At 35.2% G+C, this 24845-nt stretch overlaps 2 protein-coding genes across 3 annotated transcripts; both read right to left on the bottom strand.

The window, feature by feature from the left end:
• Positions 1–1249: 1249 nt before the first annotated feature.
• Positions 1250–9555, bottom strand: LOC120169944 (importin beta-like SAD2). Of its 2 annotated transcripts, none has more exons than XM_039178011.1 (22): positions 9318–9555; positions 9084–9219; positions 8891–8978; positions 8621–8770; positions 8187–8349; positions 7432–7616; positions 7170–7343; positions 6438–6583; positions 6236–6359; positions 5961–6141; positions 5693–5852; positions 5460–5501; positions 5131–5249; positions 4852–5050; positions 4184–4315; positions 3379–3482; positions 3042–3221; positions 2434–2573; positions 2155–2294; positions 1809–1972; positions 1614–1734; positions 1250–1499 (listed from the first exon to the last, which is right to left on the bottom strand). In XM_039178011.1, exons 1-22 carry the CDS (start codon positions 9405–9407, stop codon positions 1333–1335), a joined length of 3105 nt encoding a protein of 1034 aa, XP_039033942.1. In that variant the 5' UTR covers positions 9408–9555; the 3' UTR covers positions 1250–1332. The 2 variants fall into 2 exon arrangements, with proteins under 2 accessions (XP_039033942.1, XP_039033943.1); XM_039178012.1 differs by having other exon boundaries at positions 1809–1969; positions 9318–9497.
• Positions 9556–10681: 1126 nt separating this feature from the next.
• Positions 10682–24437, bottom strand: LOC120170003 (histone-lysine N-methyltransferase ATX2-like). The gene is made up of 26 exons (XM_039178071.1): positions 23844–24437; positions 23422–23473; positions 23262–23336; positions 22907–23126; positions 22294–22417; positions 22086–22190; positions 21327–21532; positions 20846–20938; positions 20644–20738; positions 19206–19367; positions 18059–18202; positions 17237–17284; positions 16567–16684; positions 16425–16490; positions 16284–16345; positions 15964–16020; positions 14652–14720; positions 14302–14503; positions 13344–13628; positions 12572–12633; positions 12411–12488; positions 12206–12301; positions 11453–11556; positions 11240–11384; positions 11048–11069; positions 10682–11002 (listed from the first exon to the last, which is right to left on the bottom strand). Exons 1-24 carry the CDS (start codon positions 24353–24355, stop codon positions 11243–11245), a joined length of 3177 nt encoding a protein of 1058 aa, XP_039034002.1. The 5' UTR covers positions 24356–24437; the 3' UTR covers positions 10682–11002; positions 11048–11069; positions 11240–11242.
• Between the last annotated feature and the right edge of the window lie 408 nt (positions 24438–24845).

Genomic DNA, 24845 nt, shown 5'->3' with positions numbered 1-24845 from the left:
ATGATTTCGTATTATGATCAAGAAAAGAAAAACTTTAATGTAGTGGGTGCTTCAGTGATCCAATATGACACACTAAGTATATATCGTATCGGATTGGGTTTAAGGCGTTACAATAAATAATATAAAGTAAATACATAACTGATGCAATGTGAAGAATTAAATTGCACTCGATGTAAATTCAAAGTCAATAACTATATGGCTAAAAGTAAATACAGAACTGAACTGAAACAATGTAAAAGTAAAATGTTGGAATAGCAAAAGTGAAAATTAAATAAGGGACTCAAGTGAAAGAATAATAAAAGTGCAAGACAAAAGTTGTATTGCAAAATTTAAAATAAACATGAAAATTTTAGGGTCTAATTTAAAGAATTATAAAATTGAAAGATGAAAATAATAAATACAAAACTTAAAGTGCTCGAATTTATAATGTGAACATTATTTACTTAAGACATTTTCCATAGGTTGATAATATCTTCATTTTTTAATTTTGGTAATAATGGGCTAAGCCATGGAGCATAAACGTGAACATCATATAATTAGTTAAGACTTTCTTCATTGTTGATAATATTTTCTATTAATTTTACCTCCTATTAACCCTGTTGCATTCAACCCGTTGAGTGGCCTCGGTGGTTAATGAGAGTGTTATCCTTTCTTGAAACCTTGAGTTCGAGCAGTTACGACGTTAAAAATATATTTCCTTTTTCCACGTTATATAAAAGAATAAATGTCATAATCTTTCTTACAAATCCTCTTATGAACCCTCTGAAACCAAAAATCTCCATTACCCAAAACAAAAAAGGAATATTTCGTGATATTGGCACCTTTACCTAACCACGGAAAGCACAAGGGACGGGCTCACCAATATCATTAAAAAAAGGTATCTGATAGACTATGTGACTGACATTCCCGGGCGATCGGCCTCCCGGAAAGAACCAATCTGGGAAAACCTCGACTAGTAGAACAACCGAACATGTGAATAGAAAAGGAAGAGGATGAGGAAGAACAAGAAACAGATAGAAAAGGAAGAGGATGAGGAAGAACAAGAAACAGATAGAAAAGGAGTACCCGGAAATGACACGGGTTGAGACGGGCATTTTCTGCCAAAGAATTTGCCAGACACAATTACCAAAACCACAAACGTGAATGTCAAACTTGGAGTTCACTACTAATCCCACATACGATATGGCTATGTGCACTTGAACCTCAACCTTTTGGGGTTCAGACCATATGAACTAATGAATGCTTCAAATTGACCGGAAATGAAATGACTCTTTAGTTTCATCAAAACCATTTCTAAATGAATGAAACTCAAACCTCAATCAAAAACTTAACTCATGATGGAACAGGGGCGGCAGCAGATGCCTTCTCCATTTTCTCCTTTTCAATCTCTGCTCTCCTCTGTTCGGCATGCTGAGCAACACCGTTTGCAAGAGCTTGATAATGGAAATCCAAAGTTTGCGTAAGGTGCTGGAACCTCATAGGATCTGATGCTTGCAAAACTGGATTTACAGTTTTGGAAGGGAAGAAAAAGGTCATCTTTTCAGACTCTAGTTAAAAATCAACGGACGTAGAAGTTGCATTCAAAAATTTTTTAAGCTGAACAAATATTTTACCTTTGACAGTATCAACAAAGAAAACAAAGGGGTCTACTTCATCAATTGGAGACTGTACTTCTTCATCATCGCTAAAATCATCGGAGTCGTCGTCGTCATCAATTGCACCGAAAGCCTTGGCCTGTAGAAAACAAGCCCGGTGATATTATATAAAGTCCAGGAACCCTTTTTCCTAAGGATAAAAGTAAAGCGTACCTGGGCAGCTAATTTTTGAAGCCTGATGCTATCAGCTTCATCGCCATCCTCTGCATCAACTCCCATTTCCTTGTCAGAGCCATCAACATCATCGTTGTCGTCATCAGACTCGAAACCATCCATACCATCATCATCCTCAGCCTCCTCCACCTTTGCAGTTTCTACTCGCATAAATAGAGAAATCCAGGTATCAACAAAAAATCTTGAAACATAGAAAAAAAAAAAGTTCAACACGATGCAAGATGTTGCAGGTTCAGACACATAACAACCAAATGCATGCACAGATACACATACACACACACCTACTCTGAGAGAGTGAGTGAGAGAGAGAGAGAGAGAGAGAGACCTGCAACTTGATCCTTGTATGCAACAAGGAGATCAAGGGAAGCCCTAAACACACGTCCAAGAGGGTCCCCAGCTAACTGATCACCGGGAAGTGCAAGCAGTGAAGTAAGGCCCAGGCAGCACACTTTCTTATCATGTTCCCTATAGAACCCAATTAACTTATGAAATCACAGCCAGTCATACCAATGTAAAAAATTCATTATAAACGTAACGATGTTAGACTTAAGGCTTGTACAGGGGGGAGATGGAAGATGATCATAGTAAATACAAAACAACATACCGTTTAAAATTAACTCGTACACCACTCCTCTTAACTTGCTGCAGCAACTGGAACCAAAGGTTGAACACTTCCGATGTAACACAAAACTTGTTCAATATGCTGAGAGTCAAAGTTGCATTGTAATATACTGCATTGGCAATCTGGGTTAAAGAAAACCAGCATTGTGTTAGAAAAACACAGGAAAAGAAAATGCTGCTTCCAGGAACAGTACGTGTTCTGAAAGAAAACCAAAGTAACTTGCAAAACCATAGTAGTATTTTTGCTCAAAAGAATCAATTGCTGGCAGTAGCTAAATTCAAAACAAATTTTAACATAAAAGGACGATCTAGACCCTAACAATAACAATCTGAGAGAACATAGACCGTTACTTCAAACTTGAAAGTTGAAACAGGCAACAACAAATAAATTTGAGACATTAAACATATCAAACTTAACTTAAATTGGCAATAAATAAATCAACTTGGTGTTTCTTACTCTGCTGTATAAGTTTGTAGCATTAAGTAACCTTGTGTTGGTGAATTAAATCAAATTAGTAATATTTACAAGATATAACTATGCGAAGCATGACATCATCTTGCAGAAAATACGGTTAGGTCCAGCAACCTTACCACTTGTACAAGAAGGCATTTCAACCGTGATTTCTCCGCTCGACGCAATCGATCAAGTGTGATTCTCAGATATGGTTCAACCCAATGATCTACCTGACCTCTACAGCTTTGAAACACTACTTCTATCAGCTTTGGAGCTGGCTCAATGTCACTGTCCTCTAAATTTTTATCTGACATAATCTGCCAAAGGAAAGCAAATAGCATGAGCCTTATAAACCAAAGGGACTGACATTAAGAAATACTACAACATAAAAATGGAAGAATCCCTAGTTCATTTTCATTAACCTAGGAGAGTTGTCTATCTACAGGCAACTTTTAACAAAGGAAGGGAACTCACAGATGAAATCATATTCCAAAGACTTTGCTGGTAGTCTGGTTCCTTGCAATTAAGAAAATGAGCAGTTCCCCTGGATATATAGTTGTCCAAAGGAACCAAAATATCTGCATGAAAACAGTTACAGCTTAGAAACAACACAAAGTTTACAGATGAATCCAAAACTAGATATTTATAAAATTAAATTGGATAGCCGAAAAATAAAGTCTGAACCCCCTTCTGTTATCATATAAAATATTAATAAGGACCCACTAGAAAAAACAGAAATGAAATGTCTCCATTCTATCATTATACAAATCTGAACATCCACATTGCCTTGGCAATCCATCCCAAATTTATAATTGGTAGTCTACAAAATTGATCCACTTACCAAAACTTGAAACAATACTGTTTCATGCAAAAGTGTTTACACTAGGTCATAGGACTTGCATGAACAAAATATTCGATATCCAGCAAATTCCAACAACAAATTAGACACAAAATATTTGCAAATTATTTGAAGATATATCTTTTTTATAACTTAATTGACAATGTGGATACTAGAAACAAATAGAACACAAGTTTCAGATCTGTATTGTTGGACACAATGTTTTCAAAGAGCAAAAGTATCACTTTGCAACTTCTTTTCTGATAATGTATCACTATGTAACTTATGATATTGCTAAGCTAACCATGAAAATTTTCACTTAAAAACAAAATGAATGAATTTTCAAACTGCTGAGTACCAGGTCTAGTTAAAATTTCCTAAAACATGCATAAATGGAAATAATAAAGGAGACGAAAAGAAGAAAAGTAGATGGAATCATACTAGGAAAGAAATCTATAGCCCAATCAGCTAATGCTTCAATCATCAGAGGCCAAAGGCTCCACATATCCAATGATATAGTCGGAGAAAAGAAGGTCATGTATGAAACAATCTCCAAGACTTCTTCGAAAACCTCTGCAGAAGAACACGAAACATAAATTTGACAAAATAGACCCTGTACAATAATAAATGCCTAATACAATATTATGCAAGTCAAATTTTGCATGATTGAAATATTACAGCTAAAAAACTGCACAGTAATTTTTTTTCTCTCTTTTAGATTTCATTCAGCACAAAATTTTAGAAATGCAAGGTTCCTTTAAAGTTTAAACAAGTCTTAATCATAGTGACAGATTGGTTTGACAGCACCTTTACAACAATGCTAAGCTTTCATATAGCATGGCAGCTATTAACTCGTCCAAACAGATTCCTTCATACAGAGTTCTTTTAGGGTTAATTTTACAAATGCTTAATGTGTTTATTAGCATATCCTATTATGTGCAAACTTAAGAAGAAAAACAGCATTAAACCAAGACAAATTATCATTTCACATTTTAAATTCTATAATTGACTTGTTTCTTGTCTCTCCAAAGTATGTATCACTATTAAGAAAATCAAACAATTAAAAAGCATCAACAGACGGAAGGAAAAAATGAGGAACAGTTACATACCTTGTCCATCAGTGGTCAACATTCTTCGCATGATTGGAAGCAGAGTTGGCTCCACCTGAGCAAAAAGGTGTGGAAGCCTACTAACAGATTCAAGTATTGTACTTATGGCACGTAAACAGCCAACTGCGGCCAGAGCACCAGGATCATCAGCTTCATCATCAGCTTCTGCAGTGTTCATACACCTCCAGAATGCAGCTGCCTGGAAACAGATACATGATGATAGTTTCAGTATAAAAATTTGATGTTTAGTACTTAAAAAATGATGGCAACGTGCATTACCAGATTCTGACATAATCCAAGAGCATAAGGTGCCATCTCCTCCCCAAACTTGTCGACAATAGTCTCCAGAATAAAGACAAGATCTTCGTTCTCAACTTCATTCATTAGTTTGAAAATCTCTGAAGAAAAATAAATTGCATACGAATTGATTAATTTGAACAAAGAAAAGTAACAATGTACATTGTGAAGTTGATTAGAATCATGTACATGAAACCAAAGTTGATAAAAGAACAGAAAACAGTGTTCCAAAAAACCAAATTAATTTTGAGACAACCATCAATAATTAGGGGCTATTAATAAAACAAAATCAAGATCCAAATAACACTTACCATCAAGTAGCTGAGGGAGAATAGGACGAATCTCATTTAAATCTGTGCATATGAAACACTTTCTTGTCTGTTAAGCCATCAAAACTCGGAACAACTTAAAAAGGAGGTGCGGATAGATAGAACCATAAGAAGTAATCAGCAAAGAAACTACAAATTCAGATTTGGCCCAAGCTAGCTCAATCGAGTCCCAACTTGTACAAAACAAAATATAGAGAAAAAAATAAGATATATACCTCTGCATGCTTCTACAAATGATCTTAATGCAAAAACCGAATCAACACGAACAGGAAGCTCTGGATCACGCAACGCAGAAACAATACTATGCAGTGCTTGGCGGAAATTATTCTGGTCAAAGAAGTTTACATGGGCATACTGTCCTGCTACCCATGCAGCCTAAAATCCATACCATAAAAGTACATAACTGAGAAAATTCTCACATACAAATATCTCTTGGAGACCTTGAATAAGATGCCTTCAAAACTGAAAAATAGGAAAACAAACCTTGGCTCTAAGATGACCAACAGGACTTCGAAACTCTGGGAAAACATGTTGCATCAACATATGTTCCAATTCAGATTTGTAAGGCTCCGTTTGTTTCAGCTTATCACAAAGTGCTCCAACAGCAAGAAGAGCACCATCTTTCTGTCGATAAGGCTTATATTCTACTGGCGCTGCATCATACCTGGAACAAAAAGTACAGTGAATATACCAAAAAAAAACTAACACAAAGAAAACCAATATTCCCAATCTATTTGGTAAAAAATGTAAAAGAATACCTTTTGAAAATCTCCACAATGAATTGAATGAACTTTTGAAGATTCTCTTTTCCACGTTTTCTGACTAACTCACTGACAAAGTCCATGGAAGCAGTCCTAGGACTATATAAATCTTCAATTATATCTGCAGTACAAAAAAATGTATGAATCAGTGTGACCAGCACAGGGTTTTGTAACACATACACCAAGTTTAGTAGCTTACCATAGCCCTTCCTCACATACTCATGTGGATCTTCCTCCCAAAGCTTTTGATCATTGTCATTGAAGCACATGAGAGGAAAAACTATTTCAAAAAGGAGGACATCAAGCTGTGGCTGCAACAATGTATACATGCTATTTTTCGAAATGCTGCACAAATAGTTTTTTTTGGGTCAAAATCCATAATTAGCATTTCTGAAAATTTCAAAACAACTTGCAATGCAGAAAGTTATTATCAAAGTATGAGTAAGGGAATGTATAAATGTAGCATAAAGTTATTATCAATTCAGATCAAGATTTTTTATCAAGAAATGACCAAAACTTCATAATTTGTTAATATATGGAAGAGAAGTAGAATTGGGTATGACAAGAAGAAATGACTCTAATTAACACTGCTACAAAAACAAAAATCATGTTTTTATATTGCCAGAACTGCTTAGGTAATCATAATCCATCAAGAAGATCAGTATATTGTTCTCTACAAGAAGATCAGTGTATTGTTCTCTATCTCCCGGACACAGAAAGAAAGTAAAAGGTAACACTGGGAAGAAAATATTTATCGCAATACTATCATTTCAGTTAAATGCTAACCACCGTTAGCCTAAAACTTGGAAGGCCCAGCTACTTGGAAATAATAGCCAGCTTGAGAAAAATAACAAAAGGACATCGTATATTGCCTACAGAACATCGAAAGCAACAGTCAATGACACAAATTAGGCAAAAAGAAAGTGCAAACCTGCTGCTTAAATATTGAAGAATAAGGTTGATAACTCTATCAGGGAGATAGCCCCCAACACGAATAACGCCCAATAAGTTTAAGTGGCATTCCAAAATTTTTCCTGAATAATTCTTCTGAAACATTTGAGCGAAAGCCCTGTTTTCCGGATTCCTAAGCTTTAAATCTCCAAACCTATCAAGTAGCCACTAAAATCACAAAATGCCTAATAACAAGGCCCACCAGTATTACTCCAAACCATGTTTCAATTTTTAAAGCATACCTAGTGTATAGCCTATTTAAAATATGAACTGTCCATTTTTTCACCTTCCACCACCCCCATGATTTCCTGAGCTCAGGATCTGCAGGTTGGCCTTCCACAGGTACATGCCTCTCCAGAACATTTAAGAAAAGCATCATCCAAGCATTGAACACATTCGGATCAAGTAACTGCTTTGGAATCTCCAACTGAAAATTAGAGACAACAGCCCAAAGATGGCAAACGAATCAAACAGACCTCGTAAAGCCAACTCACAAGGAACAAATTGCAGCAGAAAAAATAATACAAATATGCTCAAAATATTTGGCAAGCAATTTTTCTTGCAGCTCAAAAATTAATAAGAATGCACTAAAATGGATTAATTAAAATGCTAATAATATATTGAAAAACTTTGCACATCTGAACTAAAAAAAAAAGACTGCCTATTATTTTATTGGTAATAACATAAGGAGAGATCAAGATTTCATAACAATAGCGCAATATAAGATCATCAAATCTGCATCAAAAACACTTTTTACAAATAGTAATAGGCACAATCACAAAAGTGCCAGTTGCGTAGGGCGACCAGGCCAGGCCGATTCAGAAAGGCTTTGATGGCTCAAGGTTCATATTAGTGAAAACAAATTCATTGTGTAAGTATGCCAAAAAATTAAAGTAATATAAAACACGGAAAATGGAAAATAGGAAGCACCCCATTAAAAGATTAGGTAACAAAAACAATGAAGATGCACTATAAAACTAGCAAAATACTAACGTACATAGATGGATGACCAGAAAATTTTGCATATAAGCTTAATAAGATCTGCTACTTCCAGAGATGGCTTATCAATCTGCACAAGCTTATTAAATATATTGAGAAGAAGAGGAAATGTCTCTTCAGCAATGTGGTGAACAGGAGTTCTCTCATCTTCCGACTTGAACCTTGAAGAAAGAAAATGATGGAATTAGTATTGATTTTTTTAATAGAAACAATATGACCATGCACAAATGTAAGAGAAATAATTAATTGTTTTTTGAGTTAAAACAATGTACCACTTTTAAAAGGAGAAAGCTGCCTTAAGTTAATTTTTTTTCCCATAAACCTGCTGATCTTAATCAGGATCTACAGGTTGGCCTTCCACAGTTACAAAAAATTAAAAAGACTATAAGGAAATCATGCAGCAAAAGAAAAGAAAATCTGGTGTATACTTACTCATATTTTCTAGCAAGAATCCTTAAAACAAACAAAGTCCCATAAACCTGCTGATCTTGCAGGTTATGCTTCACCCACTCGAGAAGTCGCGGCCAATGCTCAGGATAATCAGCATTGATGATGGTCTTGAGACACTCACCTAATTGCACCCTGCAATAAATCCGATATGATGAACCGTACAACTTTAGCACATAATCTGCATGGATGACCAATGAAACAGTAAATGATTCTCAACGAACAATGAAAAAAGGGGACAGCAAATCATTGTACCTCAACAAAGGAGGAACTTGAGCCACATAAACAAGAATATTATCACGAATCAAATCCTTATCACTCAGAGAAATTTTCTGTTGCTCATCTAAGTTTATTAAAAAGAAAACAAAAACATATATTCAAATTCATAAACACAAATATCAAGAAAAAAAAAAGAAAAAAAGATAAAAGTGAATGAAAACTTCAATACTTGGATCAAGAGGAGCCCAATTCTTAGCTATGAAGTTCTTAAAGTGAATAGAAGCAAACTGACGAACAGCGATATCACGGTTATTATCAACGATGATCTGCAATACTCTCACTAGATGCTGCGGCGTATACTGAAGCTGAAACCAAACGAAATCCAAAAAAATCCAATGAACCAATGTTTTGATCTAATATCGAATAATCAAAACCAATTACTACCGATTGAAATAAAAGAAACCTGATTAAGACTTTGCTCAGCAGCTTTGCGGTCGGAATGATTAGAACTAAGAGCGGTTTGAAGAACAATGGCGAGACTTGCAAGATCCATCCTTTTCAATCCAAAATTTAGAAAAAAGAAGAATCTAAACCCTAACTACTCCAATTGAGTTCGACGAGACAAGTGTCTAGGGTTTAGAACTGAGACTACTCCAATTGAGTTCGATGAGACAAGTGTCTAGGGTTTAGAACTGAGAGAAAAAAATACGAAATTGAAAAAAAATTGTAATTAAAATCAAACAAGAAGAAGAAGAGATAGTAGTTTGCGGAGAGAGACAGCTAGAGGTTGAGAAAAAGAGTGGAAATGAATGATATTTAAATAATTAGGGTTTACAGTTTTTAACTTTTTTTTTTGTTGTTGTAAAGAGCAGAGCTTTACTTGCTTTTACTTTTACAGCACAGTCAACTCACGAACGACGCCGTATTGTCGGAGTTTGCAAGGAAGAAAGTGCCGGCGCTGCCTGCATTTTTGTGAACCTCGGTTTTCAGCTTTCACATAAGAAATTAATTAATTATCACATATAAATAAATAAATATTAGTTAAATTGTTGAATGATGAATATTTTTTTGTCAAATTATTGGGTAAAATTGGTTAAATAATGTGAAGAAAAAAATTAGCATTTAGAGTGCGGGAGAATTGTTCTCTGTTGGTGTGATTGTTACAGTGTATATTGAAATATTTATGGATAACAGTGTCGGGAAGACATTTCGAGAAGATGTTCGGACGACACGATATCTTTATCAAGATTGTTGCATTATAAGATTTTGAATTTGTATATAGCTAAAGAGAAGATGCCATATCATTATGACGTCTTCTCAAAGACAACGTGTGACTTGTCGTCCAATGTTCTCTTGACATACACTTTAACAATCACACTACCTAAAAAAATAATTCCCCCACACTTTACATAGCAAAAAAAAAGTTCGAATACATTATTTAACCAAAATAACCAAAATTAATGAATAATCAAAATGGATGTTAAAATTTTAATTTATTATTACTCAATTATAATATTAATTATTTTACTTTTATCGGATATATAATTTAATCTAAGATAAATTTTATTGTATTTGCATCCTTTATGGATAAATTTTGATTATTAGTTTGATTAAATTTATAATAATTAATTATGATTGTAGTTTGCTCGGAAAGGAATTATTTGTAATTAGGGCCGTAGTCAAATAAAATTTATAGGATCAATATTGAATTAAAAAATTTTGAGGGACCAAAATGAAACTTTAATATTGTAACAAATTTCTTGAAGATATGAAGAATCAAAAAGAAAATTTTGTTCTTTGAGATTGGTTCATTAAACCTAATCAAGTCATACAAATTACAAAGAATGTCGCTACCAAATATACTAGTCAAGCTCACACTTCATTACCTACTAACCTCACTGAAAATTGGTTTTTACCTTTCCTTTACAAATGGTTAATGTAATTTTCACCTGCCAATACCGTTACATATTGAACCAAGAATAAGAGCTAAAGTTAAAGCTCAGTCCAAGAATCTTACCTTCCTCGTTTAAACCGGGAGGTTCGGAAAAGTTAGACATCTTTCCGCATGTTAATCCGACCCAAGAACCGGCTTGATGAAGATAGTAAGAGATAATGGGGAAACAAAGTTACAAGTGTGAGAAGAGAACCGGAGTTGGAACCAGAGGGTCGATTTTGAACGACGAGTTTGAAAGATTTCACTGCCCGTTGAAACCTTCTGGTGGAAGCAACAACCCGAAAGAGTACAATAAGAATCTCACATAAGCAACACACAACTATTGCATCAAAATAGTTTATTTTTAGTTTCCAACTTCTCACATATGCTTCATTCAAAATACACTAAGCCAAAAAGAAATTCAAGAGCATAATAGATCTACGAGATGTTACCTCTCATTCTCCTGTCCATTGTATTAATTCACTGCGGTTTACTAATAGCTTTGAGACTTGTTCCTCAGCTTCGGTATCATTAACAACACCCCGGCATCTTGGAAAACCACAGTAGCATGCCAAGCGCTCATCAATAGAAAAGAACCTACAAGACAAACAGAAGTCAGTGTCAAAGATAAATGAATAAATCGATGCTTAGGATTAGAGGTGAACCTATAATCATATGTCAGCTCCTCCCATCGTTTAATATCTCTCTTTGCAAAAATGATAATGTGCTCATCACCGTGAACACTAATCACTCTAGAATAGCAATTTGGCTGCACAAAGGGCAAAAGAGCATTTATTAACATCTTTTGTATGCATTTTGTTCAATAGAAACTGATAGTGTTACAATGCCGCATAAGCATTCTAGTACAGGTATTTCTAGCAGGTTAGGAAACAACTCTAGTGTCATACTAGAAGAACTTAATTACATCAAAGGAATTTTTCTACTCCCCCTGTCCCATTGTCTTTGACTCTATTTCCCTTCAGATAATATCAAATCTATTCCATGTCCAAGATGCAAACAGCAATCTTCATCAAACATCTAAAGAAAACATTTTCGTTCATTACCATCTTATAAGTACACAATTTAATGGACTCCTAATGACCGTGTGAAGGAAAAACTGGAATGAACTTAAACATGCATGACAAGAATAAGAACTAATGAGAACTACACAAATATAAGATGTAGCCAAACAATTGAGACAGAACGGTATGAAGCAATTTAAATTGCAAAAGTTGTGATTGAAACATTTTCATCTTGTATCATTTCACGGACTCATAAAGACCCATGGAAGGGTAAAAATGGAACAAACATAAAAAATGTATGGCAAGAATTCTGATACAAACATCTTACGTGGACAAATGATTAGAACCAGAAGGGCATAAAGCAAATTACCAAAAGCAAGGGTGAAAAGCACTTACTTCACATGAGTGATTGATTAGATGTGCTATGCTTCCTGCCCTAGTGGCATCAATCACTCTTTCATTATCAATTCGAAACAAATAAGTCCCAGCACCCTGAGAGATAAAGTACTTAGCAACTTTCAAACTTTGACCATGAGCTCTCTAGGATTTCCCATAGGAGAACAATCCAAACATGCAAATGTATGAGATATAGAGAACATACCACTAATGAGTTGTATATGAAATGTTCCCTCTTATCAGCAATAGAAGGTCTGACAAGTTCGCCTGTATATTCAATCACCTATATATGATAAAAGTTACCTTTCAAGTACTCAAGAAAAATATACAGCGAATACTACAATGTATAAGAGCACATTAGCTTACCATGTCTCCTGCCCTATGTGGATGTTTTGTAAAGATTCCAAACCCATGAATTCCAGATTTCCCTAGAACCAAATGCAATTTCATTTATCCAGAAAGAAAAACTAGGCAAAAAGCTAATGCAAAAAACAAGAAGGAACAAGTTGCTATTTTAAACTTCCAGATAACTCTTCAAAGGGAAAAACTGCTAGCTATAGATTGTAGTGATTATGTGATTAAGCATAATAAAATGCTACGCTTGTAAACACATACTCAAAAGTGTTGGAATGATCTTTCAAAGGTGGCACCAATTAGGTTTGGGGTTTGAATAGTGTCTACAATCCCTTGTTTTACTCGCAAGTTGCAGCATCCTTTGTACCCAAAAAGAGGACGTTATTCTATTTCAATTCAATGGAAGAACCTCTATTCCCCTGCCAAACCTTTTTACTTACATCTTCCTTACACAGAATATCTTATATGGAATTCAAAATTTGTCCAACCTGGACAACACTTTTAGCCCAAATTAAGTAATTACATATCTGGACCTGCAATAGGTCCCATGAGAGAAGGTCCAAGGAGAAATCATTGAATCCAATCTTGCATTGACCAAAAGTTTCTAGGATACAAAGAATGTCGACCACCATTTTCCTATTACTATCAGCAATTTGTCAGAACACATTAAATAACAACAGAGTTTTGTCAGACCTGCTTCCTTAATACTGAGGAAGTTCTGAAGCCCACCCCATCACACACATGCACACACAAAAGAAGAAAGAAAAAAATACTAATCACTTACCAAATGCCAGTCTTTTTTGAATGGTCTGCCTCATGTAATCATACTTCTCAGCCACAGAGAGAACGTTGTTAGGAGCATTGAGCTGGGGGCCTTTAAGCTTGTCAAGACTAAAAGAGAATTTGATACAATAGACACTATTGCTAGGCACCGTGGTGCCTGACATTGCATGTTGGCAGAAGCCGCCAACCAAGTAGGGCTGATTTTCAACAAACAAACGCTTTAGGGATGCAGCAGCAAGGGCTTCAGGTTCTTTCCGGCCTCTTCTTCCAAAATGGCTGTAGGGCTCTGCACCAAACAAAAATTTGGCTTACCGTCCAGTTTTGATATAACAGTTTCAACAAACTAGACAACCGCCAAAATTGCTTCTCGAGATAGGATGGATATGATAACCTTTTATTGAACGTTATTTGTCATTTATTTTAGTCATTTGAGAGAAAGATAGTAAACTCCATAGGACTAAAACTCCTATATGCAAGGAATTATGCAATCAAGAGGAGTCGGCCAGTACATTGATAGGATTGTGGATAAGCTAAAAACATATCAATCATACATGAACCAGAAAGGCAATTTACTCACCAACCTGCATAAGTCATATATATAAGCAATCTAAAAACTGCTAGCTAGCTTATCCAGTTACACGGCTTCATTTTTTGTAGATACAAGACATTGTGCCAAGTGGCTTTAAAAAAGGAAGTTATTTAGCCACCCCTAGAGCTATCATATAAACAAGTCATGAGCCAAATTTATATGTACACATTTTGAAATAATATAACTATAAATATCAAAAGCAATATTTAAAACCAATGACTAAAATTGATTGAGACAGAAATAGTCCACCAAAACTTCAGAAAAACACCTAACATGTTGAAAGCAAGAGACATCAAAGGGAACAAATTGCAGGGTAACGAGAATATCAAAAGTACAACTAATGAAGATAATGAAACAAGCAATAGCATACCGGTCCGAGCACAACCAGATGGATTAAGAGGTGGAGTGTAACCAGAACATTGACGTACTATTCTGCTAACTCGTTCATCGGATGCTTCTACTCGATCATTAGATGGTTGCCTATGCTTCTTGCAAAAGGAAAGTAGACGAATACATTGATCTTCATCATCTTCATCTACAGAGAGGAGAAACAGTCTGTCCTCATCCTCAAGCTAAGAAACAATAAAACAAGGCAAGTTGGAAGCACATGATCCATGTTATCCATCAGTTACAAACTGAATGATTACAATTACTCAAAACAAAGGGAAAATATAACTGCAAATAATTTCCCAAACTAAGTTCATAATAGGCTGATACTACCTCAACACAGAGACCAGCAGCACGTGCACATAGTGGATGATATGCTACCCGGCAAGTGGGGTTTGAACACTGAATAATAGGCATTACAAGAAACAAATATAAGCACTGAAAGTGGGAGGAGAGTTATGCATAGTAAAATAGCAAATTAAAATGATTATTTTGACATACTATTATAGGTTAAAGCAAACATCAAACATAACTAAAAAGTCCATTGTAGGAATTCTACATTCTGCATTTTCTTGAACTCGACTGTGGGTGACAGGCATTGGACTCAACCATGAGTGATATCTGAGTGTCTTACCTAACCATCTTAAACTAAAAGACCAGCGAACATGCTGTAAAGGGCCCAAAAGAAAGATGATGTGAAAGGGCTTGATAAACATTCACTGAGTATGACATATTCCAGACATGTTGATCTGATTATCCGATGTGACTTAATACAAATTAAGCCCATTTTTTCACGTTTGGAATTTCATGGTTGTTCTCTGGGGAATAAATTGGAATATATATTTGCTCAGCAGGAACAGATAAATTTTACTTATGGAGTGCTCATAACCTTAAAAGGTTGAAATTAGTGAGTACTTACTATTTCTATTTTAAGCCAAAAGAATAGAAACAATGTTTAAAAAAAAAGTAACACAACTAACCAAATAGGAAACAAAGTACTTTTTCAAACATGAGTCCCGAAAGATACTGTTGTAGACACTTGGAAGTTATTAGGAAGGACACTTTGGAGAAGTTGTTAGATAGGGATCTCATAAAAAAGTTGTTTTGGACTCTTAAAAGTTGTTAGATAGAGAGAGAAGATGAAAATTATAAGTAAGGATGGCTTCAGTGAGTATTTGAGTTTTAAAATAAAATAAAAAGAAAGGAAGCTTAAAAGTTGGCTCCACCGCTTCAGTTTGTCACATTGAAGCCCATAGCTCAGTAAAGAGCCTAGGGCGACTGTTGAATAAAACTAGCCTCACTTGTGAAGATTAAAGGCAAAATCGTTGCTTCTTGCTGTACTCTAGGGTTAGGCAGGTGCCTTAACAACACTGCTCATTAGGGGTGCTCTGTTTTTTAAGAAGTCGAGTAACATAGACTAATGTACACATGCTCAAACACATAAAACACCGTTTTCCTTTTTTGTTGGGAGTTGGATTCTAGATAACCATGCTGCTTTTAAAATTAACCATAGCAGAACTAAAACAACATATACTAGAACTACCATATCAATACGCACCCTAAATGAACATAATTTGTCAGATAAGTTTCAACAAGAAACTGCAACAGAGAAAACATAAACAACAATGTGTTACTGTAAGCTTACTTGAATACAAGCTCCATAAGATACACCACAGATGCTACATAGCAGCTTCCACCGATCCTGTAACATGAAACAAAACAAACAGAACGAAAAGAAATCTTACAATATTTACAAGTTTGATTTGCATGGAAATCAAGGGTATATTTTTTTTTTTGATAGGAATAGGAAGCCTCGTTAAAACCTCCCTCATAGTTGACCCTTTCCTAATAAAAATCAAGGGTATATGGAATTTAGCTTTGAAAAGAGTCCAAGATCCTCGATAGATAACATCAAAAAGCACTAAATAAGTCCTCTGAACAACAAAATGACAGTAAGAGAAGTACCTTGCTGATTCTATTTAGCCCATCAATAGGTTCCATTCTCTTGACATCAGATAGACATGTTTCTGGAACATAAATGTTTAGTCAGTGCATTATGTATAAAATGTAAGACAAGAAGAAAATGCAAATCACAAGGTCACAGACCAGGTATCCATATGGCACAAGCCAGATGAGCCCAACGGCCGTCAATCGTAGGCTTCATTGCACCCCCTAAAAGAGATTGATTCATGGATTCAATGATGCTTAACTCTTGGCTCTGAACAAGAATTTAAGAAAATCAAAATACCTATAACAGGGCAAAGACAGCAAGGTGGAGGGGACTCGGGTGCCCCAGGGCGGCATAAGTTGCACAACCATAGAATACCATCAACAGGCTCAAGTTCGCCATAGCATCTAGCATGGACCTGAATGATCATTAATTACGATGAAGCAACTAGAAATTTCAATAGCCAAGTGTGCACCCACATGCATGAATCAAATATGAAGATTAATACAGTGTTGTCAAGCTGTGCACTTGCGTCTTGCACTTTAGCACTAGACATCGAAAGCACCTCGGGTGCTTTAGGGGCAAAGATCATTTGACCAGGAGCACTTTCTTTAAGGCAATAGGCATAAGGAAAGACCGCCTGTTCTAGTTGTATTTAATTTCTTTGACCTTTCACTTTTTTCAATTACTATACATTTTACAAGTAAGTAAGGAATAGTATTAAATTCTCTACTTCTCCGAAATTAAAACATCAGGCATGGACCATCAGGAAAGCATATATATGGGCCATCAGGCATGGACCAAGTTATCGTTTGACAACATTGGATTAATAAATTGTATGCAATCAATTTCAACTGATAATTCATGGCATTGGATTTTACAGATGAAAACTTGATAAATATCCAGTTGTCTGATCAGTGATAACGTAAATGGCATGTTATTGACGTCAAACATATAAAAGAGCATTTACCATCATTCTGCATTTGTCACACTGGAGAAATAGATTGTTCTCATACTCCTAAAAGCAAAGCAACCTCAGTCAGGTAAGAAAATCCAGTATCAAAACCATAAAAGGACAATGGGATTCAACTGTTAACAAAAGTAAAGGTGAAAAAACAGAAACTTAGAAAAACATAATCAAACTAGACTCAGCATGTCAGAGAGAAAGAGAAACAAAACGAAAATGCTAGTAAAGGATGTTAAAAAGCAAATAGATAAAAACAATAACCAAAAAAATAAGAATGAAAGAAAACCAAAGAGTGACCAGGTAAATTGAGTCTGCACCTTTGTGTTATTATGTGTTCTATACAGAGTATTTTGACAGCAATTAGCCCCTATATAAGCCAAAAAGAATTTCCAGAAATAATTTTAACAATAAGTGGTTATTCATGGCCAACCCTATTAGGTGTCCCATCTTATGTGTAGGGATTTATTCTGATGTGGTTTGTTTAAAAACTTATTTAGATATTAGTAATCTTTTTCTATATAAACTCGGTAGGTATATTTCTCATCATAAGACTAGAATTTGATAACAATATGTTCTGTTTCACAGATTCACATTTACATATTTAAGAGAGGGGAAAAAAACTACATCTGCATGTAGTGAAAGCCAAAAAATTTTATGGTTCTGGAGGAAGATGACATGATCCACATTCACAAAATTGTCCAACACCGACTCAAAGCATCCAATCTAAAACCCAACCAATGAGGGATAAAATAAAACAATTAATACCATGTAAAACAAACTAAATAGAAAGAAAATAGTGCAACTGTAGCAGAACATGGTGTTTACCTCGTCCATGTGGCAGACACTACACTTGTCTAGGTCTTTCCAGTCAATGCGAACAGGTCTATAACCAGCAGGCAGGTCTCGAAATCTTCCAGAGGCTAACTTGGATGCAGAGAACTTTGATGAAAGTCTGGATTTTGACAACCCCTGTCAGTATGATAGGAACTCGTTATAACCTACAAAAATAACAGAATCATGCAAGTACAGATTTCAACACTTGTAGTCATATAACCATCAAAGAGAAGAAGAAGATGAGAATACCACAAGTTGTCCTAGTAAAACAGCTATCACAAAAGTTGTTTGAAAGTACTTGCAGATTGGGAAGTTAAAACACAAAAATTCTGCCTTGAACAAATATAGCATATAAAGATCCTGAGTCAGTTATTAGTTACACAATTGCAAATCATCCCATTAAGATAATAAATCCCTGCTTGGGCCACTCAGCCTGTCATATAGGCAGCAGGGCCAACTAGAAGTAATATTTATCATATGTAAAATTTTGGCCTCATATCAATAAGTCTAGCAAAATGGAACAAGTACTCCATTTGGAGGTCATAAGCGTACATTTAATTATAAGGACAACTTTGAGGGTAACCCGTAACCTTGTATTGGTTTATGGAATTTTACAGTTAGAATAGATCCATAACATAGTACTGAACAATAAAATTGAAATATGTATACCACTAAGTGCAACCCTATGAACCTCAGACACTTCTGGCATGGGACTGTCCAAGCTTTGGACACATGTCCAACCTGGATACAGCTCAAACACAGAAAAATGTGTCGTGCTGCATACAAGGTCACATCAAAAGAAAATTACACACGGAACAAAACATGGTTAAGACACAGCTGGACAGGTCCGGACACGAATAAAAATTTTATTTTTTATTTATTTTGCTTTTTCCTACTAAAATACAAATATAACTATGAGTAATTTATCTAATGAGACTTTAAAAGTTAATATATTTATTTTCATGTAAATATTAAATTTATAAGTATTAATTTTACACTTTTATTGACGTCTTCTGCCATATCCGTGTCTTAATTTTTTTGAAAATTCCCGTATGCAGTGTCGTACCTGTATGACGATTATGTCTTAATTTCCTAGGTGCAACTTCAAATCTAAGAGAAAATGAAGATACTACTATACCTGTATTAATTTTATAACTTCAGGATTGGAGAAACCAAACATTTCGGCGCCAGATTCAAAAAATCTTCCTTTTGCAGCATTGATATCAGAAGAATCATTGAGTATCTTTCTTATTCTTTTATATATCTTATTCCAACAAGCTGATGGGTCTGGTCCTTCAAACTGAGACAAATACTCAATATAGATTAGGTGCTACACTCAATAATGTTGGCGATAAGAACCAATTTAAACAAATGCAATGGTGATAATATGGAATGCCAGTTCAGTAAGGAATATATGCAAACTATGAATCAGTCAACTGATGAAAAATCTATTTTGTATAAAGATTAAGAATCAAGAAACAAAACAAGGAATGCAACTATACTTCTACAATTTCCCAATATATTTGAATTTACACACTTCAATTACTACTTGACCGTTTGTGGTAACTGACACCATAAGCCTTAAGGTGTTGGAAAACCAAAACAGCAACCATATTCTCCCAATATACAAAATAAAACCCCAGCAACCTTTACAAACACCAAACATTTGGATATGCTAGTGGAATCAATTACAGAAGATAAATTTTTCCAACTGGTAATAAACTTCTTTGATGTTTGGATTTGGGTTTAAGTTAGCTTCAATGGTCATTCACTTTCTTCTTCTCGTCATTTATTTATTTACCATCTAAATCAGAAGTTTGCCAAAGACCTAGAACCCCTTATATCCCCATATTCCCTGTAATAGGAGAAAAGACTAATACCAGGAAGGAAGAACATATCTGAGCAATGACATCACAGTATCAGCAACAAAAATTCAAATCTATATTCCAAATATTCTCATCTAAGAACCTGATGTATTCCATAACAAGTTTTTAATGAGAAATAATGGACTTCAAATGGCTACTTGAAATCCCAACCATTCTTAAGTGCAACTCCAGATAACAACACCAAACAGGGGATAATTCTAGCATCTCCCAGACCTCTCACATGTGATAGTTCTCAGGAAGCATGCACGGCCTAAACCAAGAATAGATACAGTGACAGCTAATTATTTATTAGGTTCTAGCAAAATGTGGAAAACCAGATTATTATTATTATTATTATTATTATTATTATTATTATTATTATTATTTTATAAAAATGAGAAGCCTCGTTAAAACCCCCTTCATAACCATCAAGCTACGAAAATAGCTTTAACGGACATTGGAAGGAGTAAAAGAGTGCCTCATAATTTTATTACTTAAATACCAAGTACATCAAGAGTACATTACAACCAAACACAACCAGAATACATCCACAAAATGACCATAACAATCTGCATGAACAAAATCAGACAACTGCAATGAGAAACTTGTATGAGAAAAGATCAAAACATGCCAAAATTAGCAAATGCACAAAAAAAGGAGGTACCATAATACAGTAAACTCAATATCACTTCATCACATTAAACAACTAACCTTCTCTCCGTCACATGCCACCCTAAATAGAGGATGATTCTTTGACTGAGGATCTCTCAGCACTTCCATCCTATACAAGGTACAAATACTCGGATCTACCAGACAAGGAAAAATGAATTGTCACAGATTGCCAATAAAATAGGATAATCACAAGATATTGAAGAAATAAAAATAAAAAGTGACATCCATATAAGACAATTACCTTTTACTGAAATAGATTCCCTAACAACAGTGTACCCTTCGGGCCAGATTATCCCATCCTCTTTAAGATATTCAGAGTCCTTGACAACTTTTCCTATAACAGCAGTCCAACAATCCATGGGCAATAATTAAATTTACCGTCTTTTAGACAACAGAACTTAATAATACTAAGTAAATCAAATCGCCAGAAACTTCAAACCAGCTTCATGTCATTCCAACTGGATTGGCACTAACTCTAGCAAAGTATTTGGGCATCAACAATTTTACTAACTACTTTCACTAGCAAAATTTCCAGCTTACCTCTGACGCACTCATGCAAAAAGTGTATTTTAACATTACATAACAATTTTCCAAAAAAATAAAAACAAAGTCCAAAAGGGGCGTGAATAGCCAGATATGCCTAACCATCTATGCAATAGATGCAAAATTGCATGGCATCTCAATTTATACTAATAAAGCTATTCAAGGCCACTAGAAATTACCGAGGCTAATTATTTGCAAGTCTCCTATTACATAAGTAGAACCTCCAGGTCCACTAAGAGTTATCTGAACCCCCTGATTTTTTTTCATGTGATCTTCAACAGAATCTATATTTCCTTTATCTTCGCAACTTGCATCGCCATCATCCTTGGTCCTTCCATTTTGAAGTTGTAACATTCTTCTGGGAAGCTTCTGTTCACAGAGATAGCTGTTTGGACCAAAAGATAGAAGACATGACTATTAACTCTTGCCCGCAATTTCAAGAGTCAAAAAGCCAAGCTATTATACATATCACTGTCAAAGTTAAGGAAACTGTACAACTACAAAGACAGGGGGTACCACAAAGGAGAATACAAAGATTGATTTTGTAGCACCAAACATAAGTAATACCAAAAGCATAAACGCCAATGAATCATTTAAACAACATGTAATCACCTAAAGCAAGTTGGAGAATAACAAATAGGATAACAGTCCCTCCCCACAGCTACAAGCAAAAGCATAAAAGTAACCGGAAGCAAGGATGATTAGGAGGCCTATGCAATAACCTTAGAAGAGCATCATTTTCAATTCATTCACAATGTGAGCCTGGAATACACTTTACTAATGGACAATGTGTGAGCAGACAGAGAAACAATTGATACAGACATGTTAATCCCATTGGAATTAGGATGGTGGAAATATACAAAAAGAGAAAAGTTTCTTTACTGCATTCTTTTTCATAACTTGAACTAAAAGAACCTTAGCAAATAAAACTAACTTACAATTTTGCTTCCTCCAAGCCCATAGTGAAACGAGGTTTCTTGCACTTTCGGTGTAGTGATGAGAGAAGTCCTTTGAGAAAAGAGGCCACCTGTTTCAATTTTATTCTGATAATTGCAAAAGGAACTGGTGAAATCAGCCCTCAAGATATAGAAGTCTAGCATCCTTGCAAAACAAGAACCCTATGTCTCACAAAATTAAAATACAAACCTTGCAAAATCATGGGTGCCAAAAAATTGAACTGGAACTGATCTTCCACCATAAATCTTGCCAACACCTTTAGGATCACCAATAAGTGATTCATCTACCACAATAGCTGGCCACATTGCATGACCTGCAGTAATAACTCAAAAGATAAGCTCATAGAAAATATACAAACATATTGATAATTGACTTGAAAGAAAATTAATTCATTATCAAATGCATGAAGATATATTTATAGCACCAGACCCAGACATAAAAGGTACTATTATCAAATTCTGAAGAACCTTGCATCCATTGCAGAAAATTGAACAAGTATGATTATTCATCTTATGCAAAATCTAAAACAACAAATGACAGAATTCATAGGCACACACAAAATCAAGTGCTAAGCAAAACTAAGTACATGACCTTTGGAGACTGAGAATGAAGTAGTCCTAAAATGTATTTCCCAATTACCAGGTTCACCTCAAACAAATTACTCCAAAATGTATCATAGCCAATAATCAATGACAGATTCACAATCCTTAACATCTCATGTCATGACAATAAAACACTTTCCATAGCAAGTTGTAACTGTCTCCAATTAACATAATGTGAGCCAGATGGATTTAGCACAAACCAGTAAGTTTTGCCCATATAACATCCCCAGGTTCAAATTCTTGACAATCATCTCGACTGGCAGCCAGCGCAACCATCTCATCATAATCATAGCAACCATTGTTTGTACTATTAACACTGAAACTCAGGTTTAGGTGCTCCATCTCTTCATGAGAAACATGAAACTTCAGTTTCTCATTACAAAGCATCAAATCCTCCTTATCTCCATCTTCATATTCAACCTGCATTTGAACTTGTCAATTAATGAACAAACTGACCCATGAAAAAAGTATATTTTTACACCATTAAATGCCAAAACAATTTCTATAACCATATAGAATCAGAGTAAAAGACTAAAAGGAATACAATGGACATACATGATGTCTGTTAGTCTCCGAATTGTACCCAACAACTCGACCTGAATACCAATCAGCATCCAATGGCCAAAAAACCTGTAATAGACAAAGATTCATGTCAAGACGCGAGTAAATTCAAGATCTAAAAGTACCAACTTCAAAGAGCCATCAAAATGCTTGCCTTGCATTGCAATCCAACAAAAGCTTTTGGATCAACGCCATCAAAACTCAACCTATTCAAGTTACAACTTTTTCCAGTTAATATAACTGAAATATATGTACAAATAATCTGTATTTACAAATGTGAAAGGGGAAACTTCGAACAAAAGCCTTTAGCATCAGGATTGCAGCCATTTAAACCCAATTTACAATGACTCCTTTATGCTATTGCTTTAGCTACTTACATAGAAGCAAGGTCATTTCCAAACCAATATTTTCATATCACATTAAATCATGCATTTTATCCAAATGCATTGCACCCAAATGCATTTTTTGCATCAAGAATAGAAACAAGATTCAGTAGAAAATATTTAATCTGAATCAGCAATACAAATAAATTAAGCACAATCAACGTTCACTAAGAAAAGATTAAGAAAAACTGACCTGACCCATCTCTTAGCAGTAGCAGAAACAGTGAAACTCCGTCGAGGATCCACAGTGGAAACATGCTTCCTTTTCTTAACAGAGCTACAATTCACACTATTATTTCTACAATCCCTCATACGCGGGCGATCCGGCTGACACAAAGCACTCGAATCAACCCCTAAATTGGCCAGCTCATTACTCCCGATCCTCTTCTTTTTCCTCAAAGTCTCGTCAATTTCACCTTCCACCACTGTTTTCCCGTCCACTTCTTGGGACAAAGAGTCGTAGGAGTCGCATTGGCGAGCGCGTTTAGGGCGGCGAGAGTAGACATGCAGGACGGGGGGATTGTGGGGTTTGAGGATGTGATCGTCGTCGACGATGAGCTTACGAGCTTTGACCTTCTTGGACATGACGTTGGATGAGTTAGTAGCGCTCACACAAAGAGAGGCGGTGGAGTAGACGCGGTTCAAGGAAACGTAGCGAGCCGTAGTGTCGGCGTCTTCCTCATCCCCTTTCTCGGGAAATGCCATCGATGGAAGGAACAGTCGGGATTGAAATAGAAACAACAGTGTTTTAGGGTTTAAAATTGGGAATCGGGGGAATTTGGAGGGAGAGGGAGCACTGGCTTTCTTTTATAATATATAAATATACACACATATATATATATATATATATATTATTCAGCATCAAAATTATCCCTTTCCCGCCGTGCATGTACAATTGGTGTTTGCAATTTTAAGTTCAATGGTATATTTATAAGTGTCTAAATTATATTATTTTTTTTAATAGATAATTAAATTATTTTTTATCTATCCAGGTGTTTAACATTATAAATATTATTATTTTATATGTTCGGGTCGTCAACGGTACTAAATATCTCTATTAGAGGAAATGTGTCACATACATGTATTTTTAAAAATTTAATTTAAATTAAAAACATAAAATTGTATTTTTTGAAAAAGAAAATAACCTCAGTGACCAAAAATCCCATATAATATACGATTTTAACCAACTTTTTCC

The sequence above is a fragment of the Hibiscus syriacus genome, unplaced genomic scaffold (assembly GCF_006381635.1).
Source record: "Hibiscus syriacus cultivar Baekdansim isolate YM2019G1 unplaced genomic scaffold, ASM638163v2 tig00111769_pilon, whole genome shotgun sequence".
NCBI classification, from domain to species: domain Eukaryota; kingdom Viridiplantae; phylum Streptophyta; class Magnoliopsida; order Malvales; family Malvaceae; genus Hibiscus; species Hibiscus syriacus.
The sequence above is the reverse complement of the archived record's forward strand: the minus strand, read 5'-3'. Positions and strand labels throughout refer to the sequence as shown.